At 34.2% G+C, this 13,273-nt stretch overlaps 2 protein-coding genes across 3 annotated transcripts; one reads left to right on the forward strand and one right to left on the reverse strand.

The window, feature by feature from the left end:
• Window positions 1-369: 369 nt before the first annotated feature.
• Window positions 370-2,157, reverse strand: GRF6 (growth-regulating factor 6). Of its 2 annotated transcripts, none has more exons than XM_022291858.2 (3): window positions 1,574-2,157; window positions 1,121-1,505; window positions 370-1,038 (listed from the first exon to the last, which is right to left on the reverse strand). In XM_022291858.2, exons 1-3 carry the CDS (start codon window positions 1,755-1,757, stop codon window positions 606-608), a joined length of 1,002 nt encoding a protein of 333 aa, XP_022147550.1. In that variant the 5' UTR covers window positions 1,758-2,157; the 3' UTR covers window positions 370-605. The 2 variants fall into 2 exon arrangements, with proteins under 2 accessions (XP_022147550.1, XP_022147551.1); XM_022291859.2 differs by having other exon boundaries at window positions 370-1,035; window positions 1,574-2,153.
• A 3,817-nt stretch (window positions 2,158-5,974) lies between these two features.
• On the forward strand, window positions 5,975-10,752 carry OPR3 (oxophytodienoate-reductase 3). Its single transcript, XM_022291971.2, has 5 exons — window positions 5,975-6,156; window positions 6,324-6,464; window positions 8,681-8,811; window positions 8,913-9,095; window positions 9,842-10,752. Exons 1-5 carry the CDS (start codon window positions 6,077-6,079, stop codon window positions 10,501-10,503), a joined length of 1,197 nt encoding a protein of 398 aa, XP_022147663.1. The 5' UTR covers window positions 5,975-6,076; the 3' UTR covers window positions 10,504-10,752.
• The last annotated feature ends 2,521 nt before the right edge of the window (window positions 10,753-13,273 follow it).

Genomic DNA, 13,273 nt, shown 5'->3' on the forward strand with positions numbered 1-13,273 from the left:
ATGGCTGTTAATTTTTTTACTTGTAAGAGAACAAATGAAGTTGGGGGATGAGAGAAATAAAGGTGGGGAAAGTGGTATTTATTATTATTTTTTTCACTATGTAATTTGGTAATTGCTGGGAAAAGTAGAACAAAATGGGGAAAGTTGAACTTGATATCATCTTCCCTTCAATTGACACATTTAATTTAGGCAGACTATTTACGATTTTGTCCTCGAGAAAGTTTTTTTTTGGGTAAAAAAAGGTTGAAATAACATACTTCGAATGTGCATAAATGATCCATTCAATCCAAATAAATGGAACTAGATTTGATTTCCAAGCCTAAGCAGCATTGTATAGCACACTATGAAGTGATGTAGAAAGTCAACAAGTACACAAAAAAAGATGGAACATTCGTTTAATAAACAACCCCATGGCCCAATTTAACCACACCCTACATAAGAAAAAAGAATGGGTGAAAATTCAGCAGGAAGTACATCCTTGAGAACAAAAGAAATTTCAATAAGGAACAGCTGGGGTCACCCTTGGAGATCAAGCACCGGAACAAACCGACTATGGATAAAAGCAAAAAGATTTAAAGAAAAAAAAAAGTTAAGGAGTTTTGGCATTATGGGTTTTTGGATCTGAAAATGGGGAAGTCGTTGGAAGCGGTGGGAATGGAAATTGAGAGCCGAGTGGTGGAAACTGAGCCATTATTTGACGTTTTATCATCGAAATCAAGCCATGATCCTCTTTCTTTTGGAGGCCATTCATCGAAGAATCGATGAACTGTCTTCTGTGATTCGTCTCTCTTTTGTTGCTTCAAAGGGTCTGTGAGGCTCTCATGAATCTGATAGCAAGACTGATCATTCTGCAAAGAGGAGCAGTTGTTCTGTTTTGGGTATAGAGAAGAACAACTCATTGATAGTGGTGTAAGTTGCAGAGAATCAGCCATGGATGAAGCAGAGAAATCAGTTCTCGAAGTAGTTTCAGAAGGCTCTTGTGAGAAGAAAACATGCTCATCTACATCCTCTCTTAGCCCATAAGTGTACCTACTTCTTCTTGTCAATAACAGACGATGGACAAAAATCAGGATATCAATGTGAAATATTGGAACTTCAAAGAGAAGAATAAACTACAAACCTGTAATCTGGGTTTCTATCCGAGTAAGAACCAGACTCCAGAAGCAGGAGGGTACTAGTGTCTTGGGTTGATATGGCATTTCCATTAGGAGTTAAAGATATTTGATGAGCGGGGAAGGGCCTATAGGAGAGCATGGATGAGTTGTTGGTTAGGGAAGAAAATGCTGGATTTGAGAGATGGTTTATGTCATTTGTTGCTGTTGTTTTCAAAACATCCACAGGCTTTCTTGAACGATTTTTCCCTCTGTGCATGTGCCTCTCACAGTATTTCGAATCTGGATATGCCTCTTTTGAGCATCTCCATTTCTTCCCATCAGTTCTCCTGCACCTGCCTGGTTCCGGGTCTATTTTCCTCCCCAAACTCATCTGTAAATAGTTCCATCCAACTGCATGAAACATAGAAATTTCAGAGAGAGAAAAAGAGAGAGAAATAGAGAGGTGGGTGTTGATTTACCATGCTGAGGGTGGTGGGGGAAGAGCTTAGAAGTGAAAGAAGAGTCCAAGGTACTTCTTTTAATACTGAAGAGGAGATCAGGAGGTATAGGGATGCCAGAAACCATGTATTTGAAGATGAGAGCTTGATGTTCAAGCTCCTGCCACTGGGCTGAGGTGAAGGGAAACATACTTCTGGCGCTCATACTTAAAATGGATAAACCAAGTGGATTTATCAGTTAAGAAAAACACCAAAGGAACCTCAAAGCGCAGCAACAGCAAGACAGAGCTCAAGGGAGATGATGAAACACCAGGCGGGGGAGTGGGAGGAACCTCTGTTTAGGTTATTACTAGAGCCCTCCGAGTATAGCGTAAGTCTGGTACTGTATATTTATTTCAGAGACCATTTGGGTTGCAGAATCTTCTGCAATGGATAAGCAAACTAATGGTTCTGATTATGGTGCCGCATGCCCACCCCTCTCTCTCTTCTCTCTCTCTTCTTGTCTGTTCAAGTGTTCATATTATGACTGCATCTCTCTGTAACTTCTGGTTGTGGAGGGAGACTGGCTTTTTTTTTTGCAGCTCTTGTCTCTGACACCTCTACAGAAACCCACAAACTAAAGCAGGGGGAAATAAATAACAATGTAAATACAGATTTAAGCGAATTTATTATAAAATGTGACACAAAAGAGTTGATGTCAGAAGGCAATGCCTGAGAAGAGGGAAAAAATAAAATTGTTTGTACGGTTTGAGCTTTTACTGTCTGCTTCCAACTCTTTTACTTTTCCTCAGGATTTTTGCAGACTCCTCCTTCCCAGCAACCCCCACTTACAATTTGACCTTTTTGCAATTTTGGAAATTTATAAAAATGAGTGATTCAGCAGCTCAGGTAGGGTCTTTTAAGTTCTGATAAAAACAGAAACACACCCTTCTCTTTTTATCCTTTTCCTTCTGAGTTTCAGACTGTTACTGAAATTGCTTTGTTTTATTTCCCAAGTGCTTGCTTTACTGTTCTGCGCTTCCACTTTACAGTTTACCACAGAAGTGTTACTTTTGGCTTGCTGCTCTCTGATCTCTTTAACAGGTGATCAGTTTATACATCTCTCTTTAATTTTTTATTAGTTGATTAGGGACTCTCTTCCTGTCTTCCTTCTTTTAGCACCTTTTACATTGCCAAACACTTTTGAGATATTTGGTTTACCATTTTAATAAGTTTACAGTTTGTGTAATTTTGAATTCTATAGAGGAATAGAGTATAGAAACTTATATACACGTGACTTGTATTTTGGGTCTAGATTTGTAAAAGTAAATGTCTAGCTTGGGAGGTGAGTTTAGGTAGTCCATAAGATTACTAGAGATTAGGGATAAACAGACAAACGTAAATAATAGATTCAGTTAACCCAACTTGTGAGACAAACACTCTGCAAAAATCTAAAAGTTAAAACCATCTTTTAAGTTGTTGGTCCATAGTAAATTTAATCATTTAATTGTAGTTTAAAGTGGGTAGGTTCAATTATTCATGAACTACAAACAACTTGGTTGAAGGCCGAATTCGAGTTCTCTTGATCTAGACCATATTGACTAACACTAAACCCGACCCAATAACTTTAATTTTTAAGGTGGGTTTAAGTTAAACCATGTGAGAACCATCATGGCTGATGAAGTGATCAATAAGGGCCAATATAAACATCAAAGGGTTTAGAGGGAATGAGTTCAGACTATGGGTGGCTACCTACTTGAGATATAATATCTTGTGAGTTTCTTTGTCACCCGAATGTAGTAGGTTCAGACGGTTGACTTGTGATTAGTTGAGGTACACTGTGCACGCAAGCTAGTCTGGACACACCGATATTTAAAAAAAAAATAATTAACCATGTGAGAGTGTTTAGTAGTGTGAGACGAGTGAGGTGAAATGGAAAGTGGATTTATATATATTGGGTTGGTTTGGTTTGAGGTTTGAAGTTTGAAGAAAGTTAATGTGTTTGGATGCTTGTGTTACAAGTTTGGCATTTGTTAGGGAGATGGTGGTCTCACACTGTTTCTGTGCTCAGTTGCTATCTGAATCTGAATGAATGGCAGATTCAACCACATCACATGCATAGCCTTTCAGGGTACAAAAACAGTGACCCCACCCCTTCACCCTCCACCCTCTGTTGCTTCTGAACTTTTTCCAGGTTTACTTTTCCTGTTAAAAACAATTTCCCTTTCTCTATTTCCCTTCCCTTCCCATGCCAACTCACCATCTCTCTTGTGGGGTTTTTGTTATTTTTCTTTTAACCACACTTTTCTTACTGTCCGCTATTAAATTTTTTGACAGGTGTTTGTCATCCTCATCATTGGGCTGGATGGGAATTTATCGCTACCCACTACTAAGTTTTTGACAGGTGCATTTGTCTTTTATAAAAGAAATATATTATCCCTCCTTCGGTGAAAAAGTTAGTGGTGGGTAGCAAAAAGTCATAATTGGGCTGGATAAGAATTTCTTACTGCCCGCTACTAAGTTTTTGATAGGTGCATTTATTTTTCGTAAAAGATAAATATTCTCTCATTCGGTAAAAAAGTGAGTGGTGCGTGGTAAAAAGGAAATTTATGTTGCCTAGTATGTAGGAGAGAATTGTTTGATTTTGTCTTACTTTCTAAACGAAGGTTAAAATGTACTTTTTATCTGCTTTAATTTAATCGCTATACTTCTCCGAAAGTTTATTCGTTGTTAATGAACAGTGTTAATGCAAGGTCGTCAGGTAGGCACGTCCCTCTTTGTGCATCTCGATCAATTGCTTTCTTTTCTTGCTTCCAACATACTCTACTTTCAAAGAGAAGAAATGGGGCACATCATAATATAGGCCTAATGCATTATGCATACTTCAACTTTAACTTCAACTTCCTTAGTGTAGTAGACTCCAACAAATTTCTCGGTTGGAATGGAAAGATGAGTGTTGTTCTTGCCTCCATAAAGTAGATTGGTCTCTTTGTAGCCTTTAGACATACCCCTTATGCCTGAATAAAAACTTTACCTTGTCCAAATTTCCAATGCTTAGCAATAAACACGACATTGATTTGATGATGATAATTTACATAGCATTAATGTGGTTGATGAGTTTTCAACGTCTATTAATGACATGGATCAAGTGATTAATAAAGAAGTATGAACAAGGAAATAACTTCAAAAGTGTAAGTGTTCAACGTGGGTTAATGACATGGACCAAGTGGTTATATTTTTTGGTCTATGAGATTTAGAGGTTTAGAGTTGATGTTTATTTGATTCTTGAAGTTTCAAAATTGACGCTTTTAGCTCATGAATTCGGGAAATGGTTCAAAATTGGTCTTTAAGCTCATTTGCTAATTAGTTGGCTAATTGAAAAATGATAGGGGAGTTTAGTTGCTGATTGTACTTGTTGATTTGATAAAATATATTTAATATTTCTTTTTGGTGAATTGGACTTATATCTCGATTAAGTAATTATATCTTATCACTTCTTTTTTCATAATTTAGTAGATAATAAATCTCTACTTCCTCTAAGTTCGAATCTTGATTTTTGTAATTTAATATTCTAGACAGAAGGCTAATTTATTTGAAAGTTGTGTTTATATCTAATTAAAAATTAAAACGCTATTTAAAAAACAAAGCTTTGAAGCTCAAACAATAGCTTAAGCATGCATCATTTATATTTGGAGCCAGGGCATGAATGAAATTAGAAGAAAGGTAGGAAGCGAGTTAAAAATCATACTAAGAGGTATTCGCAATGTTTTTATTAAAGTTCGTGACCTAAAAGAATTTACTTTAAAAATGTGGTATAATTCAATAATTGACACTTACTCCATCCTCCCCGCCTCAAATTTGTTGTATTAAAAAAATGTAATACAAAAATTAACGTCAAAGAAAGGAGTAGAATACTATTTAATGTTAAATTATACTCATGTTAGCACTAAACACATCACATTTCACCTTATAAAATTGGTTACTCAATTAGTCAACTTTTCTTTTCGATACTAAAATAAAAAATTTTAAGTTTATATATTTTAGATCGGTGATTCGACACATGTTATTTCAAAAGTAAGTAATAAATTAAGTTATATATTATAGATTCTTTAAGAAAATAAAAAAAAATGATATATATAATCACTTCACGATATATCATGAATTAATAATGATAGATGAAAAACTAATGAAATACACGTGAAATTAAAATACGTGTGGAAAGCCACCAGCCGTCCAATTTGAAATAAACATGTGATCATAATCATATTCATATTCAAATACTTTCAAACCCTAAGTTTGAACTGGACCCACAATCTACAAAATCAAGGAGCATCGGACGGCGATTACTCGTTCACGTAGTGCTTTATTGTAGATCCGGATGCAGCTGATCATTACCTCCGTCGCCGACCAGTCCCCTGAAGCATTTCATTTTCAATTAAAATTCCTTGATCAGATTCTCTCCACTCAAATTCGCCGGCTATTTAAAAACAAAAAAGCTCTCGAAAACTTCACCAAACTCCGATCAATCCTTCGAAATCAGAACTAATGGCTGAATCTCCGGCGGGAAATGGAAGCGCGACGCTGTTCTCTCCGTACAGGATGAGCAAGTTCAATCTCTCTCACAGGTAGGTTTAGTTTAGTACTCTTTTTTTTTTTTCTTTTTCTGATTGATCCTCTGTTTTCGATCTTCGAAATCGATTTCCGAGGGCTCGATTTTTTCTTAGGTTTGATTTGAATGGCTTTGAATCGATTACTGATGTGTGTTTTGGGGATCTGGCGAGGGATTTCGCAGGGTGGTGCTTGCGCCGATGACGAGGTGCAGAGCTTTGAACGGGATTCCGGGGCCGGCGCTGGCCGAGTATTACAGGCAGAGGTCGACCGACGGCGGATTTCTGATCAGCGAGGGCACTTCGATATCCGCCACGGCCGCCGGGTAATTTCGGGAATTTGATCATTCGTAGGGCTATTTTGGTAAATTATGGATGGGGAGCAATTATTATGTGACCGTGGCGTGCTTAGGTGGGGAATGATGGTTCGCCATGTTGGAGTTAGTGTTCTTTGGGTCCCACAACTTTGCTGCACACATCGATAGTTGAGATTTATAAGAAGGGTTAATTTGGTAAATTACACCATTGCATTTGACAGAACCTTAAGGAAATGCAAATATTCGAATGTTAAATCTGTGGTTTGCAAAAATAGCCTTTTTTTTTATTAATAACTAAATTTATGAGAATTGAACAATGATCATAATCGTTAAATCAAATTTACTTTAAATTACTATTTTTAAAATTTTAATTTTTAGTAAACTTATTATAAGGTGGCCGATAATTATTTTAACCTGATTCGATAACGATTTCGTTTTTTAAAAATTTTTCTTGGTTCCAAAAATAGATTTAAATTCTTAGTCAAATTCCAAAATAGAAAAAGTTTTTAAAAACTATTTAAAAAAAACTAGATAATAAAACAGAAAAAATACTGGAATGGGAGTAGTGTTCTTGTTTATGAGCTAAATTTTGAAAAATAGAATACCAAAAACAAAATATTTAGCCTTAAATATCGTCCTCATATTATCTCTAGTTTATCTTAATCTATTCTATTTTTAACTCTTTTTCCTCTCTAAAAATTGAAAAAGACTGTATATTCTCTTAAAATAATCGGAGAAACATCTTTTTCTCACGAAAAGAAAAACATTGCACATTGCTGTGCTATTTTCCATTGCTCATGATTTGATAGGAATTTTGTAGATTAATTTGAATTAAAAAGTTGTCAAGTGGGCTCCAGCATATTTGGTTGGGTGTATTTATTTTATTGATGTGTATGGTAATATCAGTCTTCTGCATTTATTAATGTGACAGTAATATTAGAGTCTCTTGCATTTATTGATGTGCGTAGTAATATAAACACAGTTTTTTTTTTATATATATAATATAAACAAACCAATAGAAATGGTCTAGTAGGGGCCCTTAGCATAAAAAACCAACTTTTTGTTCCTAGTTGAAAGAAATTTATATCTTGGCTATACTGCAATAATGGAATGACTTTTGGTACTGACAGTGTACTAAAGTTTTTTAAATTTTAAAATGTATTTTTGGCCATATAGCCAAACTGAAAAGTGCTTTGACAATTTAAATACACTTTTTATAATTTAAAAAGTGTTGGATTCACTTTGACATATTTTTCCATATATGTATCATATTTTTACTGGATACAAAATGTTGATTGGGTCCCATATTTGTATTAGATATAGTAGAAATACATCGTTGGGAGCTTTCAAATACATATTTATAGTTTTTATTTGTATTTGCATTTTTAATATTGGATCACAAACATGGAATGAGAATTTCAACGGTTGATTTGTTAGAGGAGGTAGAAATACCTTAATAATCACTCAACTAAATATAAGTTTGACATACATTTTCTTTTGTTTAACGTCACATTTAATCTTTGAATATAACTTGGGTTTCATCATCAAAAAGGAAGGGGAGAGAGAGTTAGAGTTTCTTTTGAAGTTATGGTAGCTACGCTCTTAAGCAACTGAGCTTTATTATTTCAGCTGTCACTATTGGATATTTAGAAACATTAAGTGGATCATTTCCAAACATATGAAATCTTTTATAAAAAGGCTCAATATATAAAGAGCGCTTTTTAAATATCGACTCATAGAAGCCCTCAAGGATCAGTTTGGTTGGCAAAGGCTTGAGGTCTCTTAGTCATACTGGCTTAGAGCTCTCAAGTTCGGACCTTCGGTAAACTTAATACCAAATACCTTGATGTTTTAAGGGTTTGGCCCTTGGGGCGGGCATATATATATATATATTTTTTTGTAGAATGGGTGGTGAACTTCAGCAACAGAGCTACCTTCCAACTTCAACTTTCATGGCATGGGGCTTGTTTAGGAATGATTTTGGTTTAATGATTTTTTGGCAATGATATAGAATACAAATATAAAAGCTCTTCGGTCAATCACCTGGAAGGTGATTTTTGGTCCATTGGTTTCTCAAGAATCACTTGAAAATTGATTCGGCGATTCTAAAATTACTTTTAAACCAAACGTTTATCATTCAAAACCACCCCTTATTATATGAAAATCACGTTTAGAAGCGTGAAACCACTCCCAAAGTATGCTGAAATGAACTGGAAACTTGGTAGGTTCCCACATGTTCCTGGAATTTACACTGAAGGACAGGTGGAAGCATGGAAGCCAGTGGTGGATGCTGTTCATGCCAAAGGCAGCATTATTTTCTGTCAACTCTGGCACGTCGGCCGTGCTTCACATCAAGGTATTTACTTTCCCACCAACCATCGAATTCCACAATCAATGTTAACATTAACGTTAATGTTATCTTCTCCCTCATTTTCTGACCATTCTGAATGAAAATAGTTTATCAACCTGGTGGGATGTCTCCCATCTCGTCTACAAGCAGGCCCATATCGAAGAGGTGGAGAATTCTGCTTCCAGATGGCTCCTATGGCATTTATCCAAACTCACGAGCTTTAGGAACTTATGAAATCGAGGCGGTGGTCGAGCATTATCGGCAGGCTGCATTGAATGCCATTCAAGCAGGTAATTAACTTCACAACCTCTGCATATATTTGTTAAGAATCATTTTGAATTTTCTGACTTATCAGCTCACTTAGAGGAAATCTTTGAACTCACATTCTGCAACATTATTTTTTTCTGTTCTATAGTGGTAGTTTGGACTCTAGGTTAGATTCAAGTTTTTGAGTTTTGTAACAGTGAAGTAGTTGATTTCAACGTAACTCAAATAGTAAGATACTATTATTTCTCTTTTATAGGTTCTGAGTCCCCTGCCCATTTTTGTAATGTACTACTAGAAGAAAAGGTTCAATTACAAGTTTGTCCATAAATTTAAGGATCTTGTCTATTCATTTTCTAAATTTTAATATTGTGTTTAATACGTCAAGTCATCTAACTTTCAATTTACCCAATCTCTCTAAATTTGGAAAAGTACCTCATGAGTCAGTATCTATCAGACACAAAATTGAAAGTTTAAGGACGTAGTCTACGTTAAAAGTTCAGGAGCCTATTAGACACCACCCTAAAAAATTAGGGGCTAAGCTTATCATTTAACACAAAAATTAACGATTTAACAATATACATTTTAAACAAATACAAGGAAGTAAAAACAGGAACGGTATACATTTAGATGGATCAACAGCTGTTGGATTTTGCATCGTTACGTTATTTATATTACAAATCTGCTTAGCAATCCATCAAAGAAAAAATGCCTTACAGTTAATAATGTGAGATAAATTTAACATTAGTTTCATGCCTGTTATGACGAATAGGCTTCGATGGGATTGAGATCCATTCAGCCCATGGCTACCTCCTTGACCAATTCTTGAAGGATGGTATAAATGATAGAACCGATCAGTTTGGAGGATCTCTCACAAACAGGTCTAGATTCCTATTGAAGGTAGTTCGAGCGGTGGTTTCTGCCATCGGAGTGTATAGAGTCGGTGTCAGAATTTCCCCAGCGATCGACCACCTCGACGCAATGGACTCCAATCCTCTCAAGCTAGGACTACACGTTGTAGATCAACTCAACAAACTACAACAAGAAGTTGGTGCAAAGCTCAGTTATCTCCACGTGACGCAACCGCGGTACACAGCCTACGGCCAAACCGAGTCTGGCAGGCCCGGGAGCGAAGATGAGGAAGCTGAGTTTATGAGGACACTGAGAAGAGCTTATCAAGGAACATTCATTTGCAGCGGCGGGTTCACCCGGGAACTGGGAATGCAGGCAGTCGAGAGCGGAGACGCCGACTTGGTGTCGTATGGCAGGCTTTTCATTGCCAACCCTGACTTAGCTTTGAGATTTAAGGTGAATGCACCATTGAATAAGTATGTTAGGAAGACTTTCTATACACAAGATCCTGTTGTTGGCTACACAGACTACCCATTTCTGAGCAGCTCAAGTGGTGGAGAAGGCCCTCTTTCTCGCCTTTAATTGGAAGTCTTTTGAGCAGAAGATTGCTCAAGTAAGTTCTTATTTTTGCTCATTTTTTAGTGAAGAAAGTATCTTCATGATCCTCAAAAGTGTTTAGAGAGAATTTGATGCTAAGTTGGGTACTGCATAATTGCGTATATAGTTATTTCAATAGTAATTGTAAGTGTTTAGAGAGAATTTGATGCCAAGGTGGGTAGTGCATAATTTTGTACACAGTTATTTCAATAGTATTTTGGCCTTGTTTGAGAACGATTTTGTTTTAAGTTTTCTATTTTAAAAAATTATACATATTTTCTCATTATTTTTTAAAATTTTCACCTTTCCTCACAATACATATGAATTTTTAGCCAAATTCAATTTTTTTTAAAAAAAAAACTATTGATTTCCAAAATTTGGCGGCTTAGATTTTGAATTAATAAGATAAAGTATTACATAGGTGGGAGTGGTTACCAGCTTAATTTAAAAATAATGAAAATAAAAAATAAAATGGTTATAAATAAGGGCCTTTAACTAATTATGTGGATAGAATTGTACTATTTAGTCAAAAGAAAATGGATATATGGAAGTCTTGCCGGTTATGGATGTGGCTAGATATAGATTTCATTTCAGGTTGTAATACATGAAAATTTCTTCAAATTAAGATATTTATATGTTTATTTAAGATAATCATTGTTTAGAGTTTAAGATTAAAATACTATTTTGATTCCGATACTTTAAACTTTGAATCATTTTGATCTTATATTTTCACAATGTTTATTTTTGTTTATGTACTTTTAACTTCGGTTTATTTTAGTTCATGTAGTTTCAAAATGTTTATTTTGAATATTGTATTTCAAAATATAACAATTTTGGTCCCTTAATTTCGTTTTTTCTACGACATTACACTCAATATATTTATTGAAACGTGAGTTTTTTTGTTATGTGTAGAATTTGTTTTAAAATTTTGAAAATAAAGACGTAAATGGTCCTATTTTGAAAATATAGGGGCGAAAAGGGATATGTTACCAAAATGAACCAAAACTCAAGTAACTGGAGTATTCCATTCTAGTTAAATTATCAATATTCTATGCTTTTGAGGTTTCTCATCCTCATTGAATAGACTTTCTATGAAGCCTTCAAGAAAAATATATGGCTTCTTTGGTGTCCTCTTACCAGAGGTGATATGCCCCATAAATTTTCTGTTGTACTCCACTGTAATATTTTCGGTCTCGTGGCGTTATCATCCCCACAGTCACATCTTCCACCGTTACCTTATTGATCGCTATCCACCATCACATCAAACAAGTTGTAATAATTCAAATTTCCGCCAAAGTGAACATAGGTCAGCGGTAATTGACATCTTTCTCCAACCATGAAGTGGTGAGTTCGAATCTTCACCCCACATGTTGTACTAAAACAAAAATTCAAATTCCCATCACAAGCCACCGGCTTTGTACAGAGTTTTAATCTTGAATATACAGAGTAAGAAAAAAATAAAAAAATTTACTAGTATAGAGTTTTAATCTTGATTTATTTATAGAAAATTAAAATATGACAAGATTAATTTTATTTGGATATTGCAAGATCCGATCATTTGAGTATGATTTTTTTATACATAAAAATAAGATTTGAAATTTCATTATATTTCATGTGATCAATTCGTTTGAGACTCTTAATGATATGCTTAATTAATATGTAAATAATGATATGCTTAATTAATAGATCTTAACAAAGTTTTTAAAGGAAGATTTTAATTGAAATTTTTTAATAATAAAATTGAGAGTGGTAGAAGATTAATGACAAAATTTAAAATTGCTTTAAAGGATTAGAATTTATTTTTATATTTAGACTTGATTCATAGAGGTAGACATTATTTTAATAACCACGTATTATGTATCACATGCATATAAATTATGAAAATACGAAATTAAAATATGTTGGATAATTTTACTTGTTCATGTCAATTTAAGTATCACTTAACTAGTTAAGGTATTATACTTCGATGAAAAGATGGGAAGATTATATTTCCAAACTGAGAAAAAATGTTTTATTTATTTTTTATTTTTTATCCCCCGTCAAGCTCACCAAAAAGAGAAAAAAGAAAAGTCAAATAACCAATTACTACTAAAAGTTTGACTTTTGCAAACACCTGAGTTCTTATTTTAGATGACGTATATAAAGTATGAGTAAAAGTTTAATTTTTATTTTAAATATATAAATTTTTAAACATTTTTTATCGCTATAAAGCACGAAGCTTTATAAATTTTCTTTAACTTTGAATGGTATAAACTACCAAAAATAACCTAAACTTTTAAATGTTGCTCTTGCAACTTTATAAACTTTGTTTCACAATTACCATATATTCCGTCAACTTTTCTAAAAGATAAAAAATAGAACCGTAGTTCAAGTGGTTAAGGTATTTATTTCTGATCAAGAAGTTTGAGTTCGAATCCCACCCTCATTGTATCAAAAAATAAATGTTTTTTTTAAACTATATTGATTAAAATTACATAATTTTTTAGGAATCGTTGGGGCTCTTCTTTACCAAATTTTAGTTGAAGATATTTAATAAAATTAAGAAAAATAACATATATTGTACAATATTATATACATTTGCCAAATAAACATGTTAAAAAGATAATCAATAAAATCACATGTTACAAATAGTTCAAACAACCATGATATGAAATTAGAAATAGGGATAAAAGAAACAAATTGTTCAAAACAACCATGATATGAAATTAGCAATAGAGATAAAAGAAGAACAAGCTAAAATAAAATAAGGGAAGAA

This window comes from Momordica charantia (assembly GCF_013281855.1).
Source record: "Momordica charantia cultivar OHB3-1 chromosome 6 unlocalized genomic scaffold, Mcharantia_2.0 BLBB01000006.1, whole genome shotgun sequence".
Classification (NCBI taxonomy): Eukaryota; Viridiplantae; Streptophyta; class Magnoliopsida; order Cucurbitales; family Cucurbitaceae; genus Momordica; species Momordica charantia.